Source organism: Nicotiana sylvestris, chromosome 11 (assembly GCF_000393655.2).
Source record: "Nicotiana sylvestris chromosome 11, ASM39365v2, whole genome shotgun sequence".
Lineage (NCBI taxonomy): Eukaryota > Viridiplantae > Streptophyta > Magnoliopsida > Solanales > Solanaceae > Nicotiana > Nicotiana sylvestris.
The window spans coordinates 163796680-163805217 of NC_091067.1; the positions used below are offsets into that span (position 1 = coordinate 163796680).

The 8538-nt window shown below is 33.0% G+C and overlaps 2 protein-coding genes across 2 annotated transcripts; one reads left to right on the forward strand and one right to left on the reverse strand.

Moving 5' to 3' along the window:
* The first annotated feature begins 862 nt into the window (after window positions 1–862).
* LOC104215260 (uncharacterized) lies at window positions 863–3281 on the forward strand. Its single transcript, XM_009765019.2, has one exon. The coding sequence runs from the start codon at window positions 1402–1404 to the stop codon at window positions 3067–3069; it is 1668 nt and encodes a 555-aa protein (XP_009763321.1). The 5' UTR covers window positions 863–1401; the 3' UTR covers window positions 3070–3281.
* A 289-nt stretch (window positions 3282–3570) lies between these two features.
* On the reverse strand, window positions 3571–8020 carry LOC104215261 (cytokinin riboside 5'-monophosphate phosphoribohydrolase LOG8-like). Its single transcript, XM_009765020.2, has 7 exons — window positions 7846–8020; window positions 7611–7708; window positions 6943–6973; window positions 6683–6782; window positions 6525–6595; window positions 4566–4709; window positions 3571–3859 (listed from the first exon to the last, which is right to left on the reverse strand). The coding sequence occupies exons 1-7, from the start codon at window positions 7939–7941 to the stop codon at window positions 3779–3781; spliced, it is 621 nt and encodes a 206-aa protein (XP_009763322.1). The 5' UTR covers window positions 7942–8020; the 3' UTR covers window positions 3571–3778.
* Window positions 8021–8538: the final 518 nt, after the last annotated feature.

Consider the following 8538-nt stretch of genomic DNA (forward strand, 5'->3'; position numbering starts at 1 on the left):
AGTGAGTCAATATACAAAATTTGAGGAAGATTGAAAATGATTTGGACTGATTTGGTATCAAATTTCGTAGTTAAAATCGAGTTCAAAAAATTCTTATGCGACACATGTATCACACATCTATCTGACACACCGGTGCATGGATATACATGTGATACACATTTGATATAAATATGACACATATGTGATACACAGTGTGATATACATCATTTTTTATGTTCATCTTCTACTTCAAATTTTTAATTCAAACCACCTCAAACCTCCACCAAATCATCCCAAAACTGAGATTCAAGCTCTTTAAGATGTACCCAATGTATTCTAATAATACCAACTCAAAAGAAAATAAAAATTTGACATATTTTTTTTGCTACAAATAGCTAATTGACTAATATTAGCTAATAACAATAAAAGAAGATAAAAAAATTGATGGAAATTGAATTCCAATATTCTTTTTTTCTTTTTCTTTTTCTTTTTTCTCTTTTGTTTGTGCTAAAAATAACTTTCAGACAGTTCTCCTACGTGGGTCCCATTTCTTGCTGACATAGCACTCAAACAACCAGAGTCCAAAGTGACAGCTCACTTAACTGTTGTTCATACAGCAATACGACAAACTAGCAGTAGTAATTAATCTAACTTAAAAAAGAAAAAGAAAAAAGCTACTCCCTCCTTCTCTCATGTAAAATGAAATGATTTCTTTTTTAATTTGTTTCAAAATAAATGATATATTTTAAAATTTAAAAATAATTTAATTTTAAATTTTTTTATTTTATTTATTTATCTTTAATAAAAAAAATTTATAGCCATATAAATGTCATGATCTCGTAAACTTTTTATATTTAAAATTTTAAGACCACAAGTATGAACGGAGGGAGTAATTAAAAAGGGAAAGAAGAAGAAAATCTCAATTTTCTATAGCTAAAGTCCTAAAGCCTTCAGAGTAAAGACACAGGATATATCATATCAAATCCTTCTCAGATCTGTTTCAAATTTTCTGCTTGTTTAATCCCCATTATTAAGCTCAGATCAATTAAAATCCTTTTCCAATTTCTCAAAAACCTCTCTTTCTATACAAACCCAATTCAAGATCCAATTTTTCACTCAAACCCCAGTTGTAAAAACTAAGATTTTAACCCTCTCGTACCCAATTTATCGTCAAAAAAGATTAAATTTTTTCCAAGATCCAATCTTTTCTGCATCTGAAATTTGAGGTTTTCAGTGCTTATCAACCCCAAGATTCAATTTTTATTGTTGATTTTGTAATTTTGAATAAAGGGTCAGTTTTTCAGATTAGAGGTGAGTAAGCCATTATCTTGATTTTGTCCTAAAAATCTCTTTTTTAGCTTACTCTTGATACTTTGTTTAGATGATTTGCATTTGATTTGGAGACTTAAGAGTTTTGTAGAAATGAAGGAATTGAATTCAACATCTGACCCAATTGGGCAAAACTTGATAAAAGTTATAAGCAATGTGTGTTTCTCAGTTTTTGTATTCTCTGTGCTTATATTTACTGTAGTTGCTATTACATACCAACCACCTGATCCATGGGAATCTTCTAGAGCTTTAACTAGAGTTTTCACCCAAGTCGAAAATGCCACATTCAAAATTGATAATTCTGTCCTAAAAACTGGTGAAGATGTTGCCACTACTCCTATGTCAGCTCCTGATGGAGCTTTTCCTTTAGTGCCGATTACCGAAGCTACTATTGAGAAATCTGAAGAGAAACTGCCCAATGTGACTTTGAAATCAGGATGTGAGGATGTGACTGTAGTGAATTGTTCCGATCCTCGGATCTTGATCACGATTCAGAGGTTTAACTTAAAGACCTTTAAGTCCATTGCGTTTTTGGACTATCGAGCTCCTGTTAATGGATCAAAGCCGACTGAGTGTGATGTGGCGTGGAGGTTCAGAAACAAGAAAGAGAGATCTTGGAGAAAGTACAGGGATTTCCGGAGGTTTAGGATTGGGTTTACTGATGATTGTAGTTACAAAGTGGTTCACGCAGGTCGCTGGCATTCAGGAGTAAATGCCCGTCGCCCAAGACTCCGTGTTAATTCCACTAGAACTAGCCCGAAGGCTAAAATTTCTCCACCTGTTCTGGATGAGGAGATCAATGATACAATTCCGATCTTGGGACCAGATTCAGCTTTCAAGAACGGGAGATACTTGTACTATTCACGGGGTGGTGATTACTGTAAAGGAATGAACCAGTACTTATGGAGTTTTCTATGTGCTTTGGGCGAGGCTCAGTACTTGAATCGTACGTTCGTTATGGATTTGAGTATCTGCTTGGCAGCTTCTCATACTCGTAGTCATAAAGATGAGGAGGGAAAAGACTTTAGGTTCTATTTTGATTTTGAACATTTGAAAGAGACTGCATCCATCGTCGAGGAAGGAGACTTCCTTAAAGATTGGAAGAAATGGGATAAGACGCATAAGAAGAAAATCTCCGTACGAAAGGTTAAGGACTACAAAGTGTCCCCCTTGGAACTAACGAAGGATATGAGCACAATTATATGGAGGCAATTCGACGCCCCTGAACCAGAGAATTATTGGTATCGGGTCTGTGAAGGGCCGTCTGCAAAATACATCCAGAGACCGTGGCAGGCGTTATGGAAATCAAAGAGATTGATGAATATAGTAACTGAGATTAGTGGAAGCATGGACTGGGATTTTGATGCTGTTCATGTTATTCGTGGGGAGAAAGCACAGAATAAGAAGTTATGGCCCCACCTGGATGCTGATACATCCCCCGATGCCCTTGTGGCAAAGCTTCAAGGTATTATTACACCTTGGAGGAATCTGTATGTTGCCACAAACGAGCCTTTCTATAATTATTTTGATAAGCTTAGATCTCACTACAAGGTGCACTTGCTTGATGATTATAACTACTTGTGGAGTAATACAAGTGAGTGGTATAATGAAACAACGCAACTAAACAATGGTCGCCCAGTTGAATTTGACGGGTATATGAGAGTTGAAGTTGACACAGAGGTCCTTGTTCGAGCAAAATCACGGGTTGAGACATTTTACAACTTGACAAAAGATTGCAAGGATGGAATTAATACGTGTTAGACAGGTAGGAGATATCTTGTAGTGCTACGTAAACATCATTACACTTGTTTCCTCTGTTTCAAAATTTGCTTAGTTCTGTATTGGAGGTTTTGAGTTCTTTCAAGCTGTGATAATAGTTGTTCGTTAATGTATTGGTTAAACGCTTGTCTCGTCACACATTTGTACAATATTCAGCACTATAATCTTCACTAGATTGAGAGTTGTTGCCTCTATATTGTCTCCAGAAACTTATCATTCATCTTTGCTTAGTTTTATTCTCTCCTTTTCCCAAGGACGGATATTGAAGCTCGACTTCTTTAGCATAATGTTCAAGAACTGAAATACTGAAAATTAGCTGAAGTACCAGTTTAAACTTCAAGTTATTTCTTGTATATTCATGTGCATGTATTGGTTTATAGGAAAAGTAATTCATTTGCCTATTTGAATGAGGGTGTTGACTCTTGTTAAATGAGATCTAGATCATAGGTTTGTTTCAAAAGGCAATGAGGGACCAGTTCCAGCTTTGTTGAATCTCATCCCATACACAACAAATCAATGTTCTTTTACCAAATTTACAACATTTTTTGCTATTCAAAACCAAAGTATTCTTTCTTTTGTGTGTTCCTTTTCACTTGGAATTTTCATGTGAGTGGTAAATTACAAAGTTTCTGTCAAACAATGGAAAATACAATCTTCACACTTGGGTAATATGACAAACTCCAGCCAGAAATTATGAACTTCTTGTCACTGATCCACCACTAGTGTTCCAACACCTGCTTGGTGCTACTTGATTGTGTATTGGTGCATAATCCTGCAAAAGGGAACAGCAACATTAATAAACTTTTTACTGAATTAATAACCTTGTTACTTTGTTTTCATCTTATTGTGCCGAGGGTCTATCAGAAACAGCCTTTCTACTCCTCCGGAGTAGGGGTAAGATCTGCGTACACACTACCGTCTCAGACTCCACGTGTGGGATTTCACTGTGTTGTTGTTGTAATAAACTTGTTACTTTGTAGCCAATCTTGCTATTATAGGTCATAACCCTTGTGATAGTTCAACTTTGTTGGTTTTGTTTCTCTTCCTAAGACTTCTCTGGTGTTTCTCAACTGACCAATATCCTTTTTCTGTTCTCTTTTCCTTTGTGAGACCTCTATCTAAGTACTGACTATGTATTTTATTTATAAGGCTGGTGTCGGGACCAGCTTGCACATACCTCAGCTGTTCCACTCCCATCAATATAAGTATCACGTAATTATGTTGCTCGGGCTCTCCAAAAATGCAGTCATACCTATGTCAGATCCTCCAAAATGGACTTACTTTTGGAGGATCCGACATGCACCCCGCAATAATTTTAAAGAGTCCGAGCAACATAACCAAGTAACTCTGCCCACCAAAACTTAGGTAGATGAAATTTGAGCCCTGGTCTCTCATAGTTTCACCTACTTTATTATTATCTTCTTGTTGAAATATAGTTATATGATATAAGATTTTGGGAGCATTGTTAAAGAAAGTACCTCCATCTTTTCTAAAAGCTCTTTGGCTGTTGAAGCTGAAATGACAATATTTCTGGCTGAAGGTTTAATAAATCCTTCTTCTACACCTTTGTCAAATAATCCAAGCAAGCAATCATAATATCCATCTATGTTCAATAATCCAACCTGTTTCAATATATTGCAATCTTTTACTAGGATTATGTCTATTGTTGGAAACAGTATATATGCTCAAAATGCAATGCTGAAAAGGAAGTACTCCCCTGGTCCACAATAAGTAATTATTTGACTGTTTTCATACAGATTAAGAAATCCACTTTTTAACATTAATTAGCAATGAAGTTGGCCATATTAACCTTTACTATCCCTTTACATAAATACTCCTAACACATACTCCAACACTATTTACTCCATGGGCAATGTAGGAAAAACATAATTAATTCATTCTTGAAATCTGGAAAAATCAAATTTTTTGGACCACAAAAAAAGGCCAAAAAATCACTTATTGTAGGTCGGAGGGAGTATTAATCAATCAACTATGTCTCAATTTCAAACGGACTAAAACTATATGACATATAAATCTCTAATCATATATATTAAAATGACTCTTGATAATCACCAAAACATAGCATAAAATAATTCTGTCCCAGTTTTGGTCGATAGAGTTACACATGACCTGTGCTAGTGGGGCGGGGGGGGGAGGGAGGTGGTAGTAGGCACATTGTAAAATTAGTTGAGGTACGCAGAAATTGATTCAGACATCACGATAATAAAAAAATTTAATAAAGCAAAAATGCAGAGGCTTGTGATATTCTAGAAATGTCTATCTATCCTTTTCAAGGTAGGAAGGGTGTCGAGTTGAATGTCGATACAATTATCATTGCTACCTAATTATATTGATTTGATTGAAGTATCTAACTTGTGGTTTCATGCATGAATGTTTAATTAACAAATATAAATTAAATGCCTCTTATTACTAAAGATTTTATGGTGACTAGCTAGCTTATTTGTTCATCTTTTTTGTCCTTTTTTGTTTATTAATTTAAAGAGCATTTATTTATAGCCATATAAAATAAAATAATAGAAAAAAGTCCTCAAAATCTTGGATTCACATTTGGTTAGGATTAATTATTATTGTATCGGTTGAGTTTATTTTTGTGAAACATGATACAATAAGACAGACTTGGTATGTCTACATCCCATCATGAAATTATTAAAATAAAAATAATCCAGAAGGAGATCTCAAATCTTCATTTCACATATGATTTGGATTAACTAATTTTCTTTTGGTTGAGTTTATTATGTGAAGTATGACACATGCATTGATTGAGATTCTCTTCTTATAAAAAAGAAGAAGAGAATATTCAAAAGAAAGGTATATTCTTAAATAGTAAGCGTAGTTGATGCTTACTTTCTCGCCAAAAATAAAGATATTAATTGGAAATCAAATATCAAACAGTTAAATATCAATCAGCAATCCCATTGGTCTGTAATAAATTAAAGTATCAGAAGTTGACTATTTATATAACCCTATCGGGGTTGAGGGCAAGCTCAATTTGGTTGGATGTCAATGGTTCGGTTCAGTCGATTCTTTTATAAAATTTACACTATACTAATTTTTTAATTATTCTATTATGTATAGTCAAAACTAGACTTTTCGAACCCGTATCAAACTAAAACAAGAGTATCTTATACTTTTTAAATAGGGTAACCTGCTATTTTCTTCACCTATAAAGTTTACTAATTAATTAGTAAAAAACAAATCCAAGCATTCAATTTCAGAAAATTTTCACCGTATTCCCTAGAATATTACGCCAACAAAAAGATAGCTAACAATCGAAGATAGCTATATTATCAGTAATCAATTTTTTATTCAATAAGATTATCTCAAAAAAATTTATTTGAACACACACATATGATAGTATGATTAAAATGTAGAACATTAATCTAAAGTAAGAGAAGAAAAGTAATTAATATTCTTACTGGTTTTTCATGAATTCCAAGCTGTGACCATGTTATCACCTCAAGTAATTCTTCCATTGTTCCATACCCTCCTTCAGTATCAAAGTCAAATAATAATATATATTATGAATTCAAATTTCAAATATATATGAATCAAAGTATATTAGGGTTTTTATTACCAGGAAGTGCAACAAAAGCATCTGCTCTACGAGCCATCTCAGCTTTCCTTTCATGCATATCAGATACTACTAATACTTCTCCCACTGCATGGCCCGATATCTGTTTATGTTTAATTAAAGATTGAATTCATCGAGTTAAAATCCTGAATCCGTTTTTCTATATACATACATATCTTTTACTGTATTTAAAGCGGAAGTGAAATGAAAAGAATTAAAAGGGAAAAGAATGGAAGGAGGGTGTTTGAGATTTTATTTCATACCTCTACTGGAACAAGAGCTCTTGGAATAATTCTATTCAATTGAAAAGAAGAAACAAAAAAAAAAAGTTAATATTTTTAGAAAATCAACATATTATACAAAACAAAACCCCTACCCATTCAAAATTTACTATGTTTCACTTGTTGAACCACAATAAAATCCCTTCTTAGAAAAAAAATTACTTATACCTCGGGTTTACACTAACTCAATAAATACATAACATGTGTCCTTCAGGTACTGTTACTACTTAATTGTGAAAAATTAACACACATTCTCATCTTAATTAGTTTTATGACTTAAACACAAAAGTTACCGTATTATGGTATAAACAATATGTTTCAATAAATTTTTCCTCTTCTTTTCTCCCTTCCATCCTTCCAAAATTTAATCATACAAGAAAAAACAGAAAAAAAATTAATGGGGTTGGACGGTAAAACTTAATTGACTGGATGTTTACACCAAATCATATTAACTTGCTATGATAACATGAATTAACATAAAGTGAAAATATACAATAAGTAATCATAATTTAGTGAAAGAAGTATGCGCAAATACTTATGCATCAATTGGTCTGGCGTAAACACTTAATTATGCAGACAAATTTTTACCGAGGTTTTGATTGTGGACGAGGGTGGGGTGTGGGGGGGGGGGTTGAAGGATTCTCACTTACCCAAGAACATTGCATCCACCATCATAAACAGCTTGAGAAACCAACCCCATAAGTCCAATACTTCCTCCTCCATAAACTAGATCCATCTTCCTCTCCACCTAAAACTTCTCTTTATTAATAATAACAACCTCTAAAATCCAATAATATTTTTTATCAAAACAAATAAAGAAGAGATTTTTTAAACAATTATAAATACACATATAAAGAGAAAGAGAGAAGAAAAAAAGAAAAAGACCAGTTCTCTTCCAAGATCAAGAGCAGCATCACTGAAAATTTTCCTATTGCCTGAATTACTTCCACAAAAGACACAAATTTTCTTGAATTTGTCCATATGAATTTGATGTTTAATTTTCCTTCAACTTCAAAACAAATAGCTAGAGATTTATTTGTGTACTTTGAAAGAGTTTCACTTTAAGTAGTCAGCCAAATGATTTGATATATATAAATAAGCAATATTAAATTGAATAAATGTTAAAAGTTAGTACCATTATGATAGGCTTGCATGACATGTAGGTAAGGCAAAGTTCATGGCCCGTTGTAATAGGAATACTAATTATTCAACTTTTTTTATTATATTGTAATAAAAATTCTTTTTAAGTTTTTTTTTCTAAAGTCAAAGAAAATTATCACATTTTCTTTCTTTTATTGCGGTGGGTGCACCAAAAATAGCCCTTTTCACCTTATAGGATCAAATTAATTTCCTCGATATTTTCAAAAAAATTAACGTAAAAACAATCATACGTGTAATTTATGTATGATATGAGTATAATATATGTATAATTATCTATAATTAATGTATAATATATACATAACCGGCAAAGAAAAGTAAACAGCAAAACCGGACGACTACGTACATAAAGATCCCTATTTTAAAATATCTTTTGAAATTAGTCTTATTGTCCTTTAGAACTCTACTAAGGTGGATATA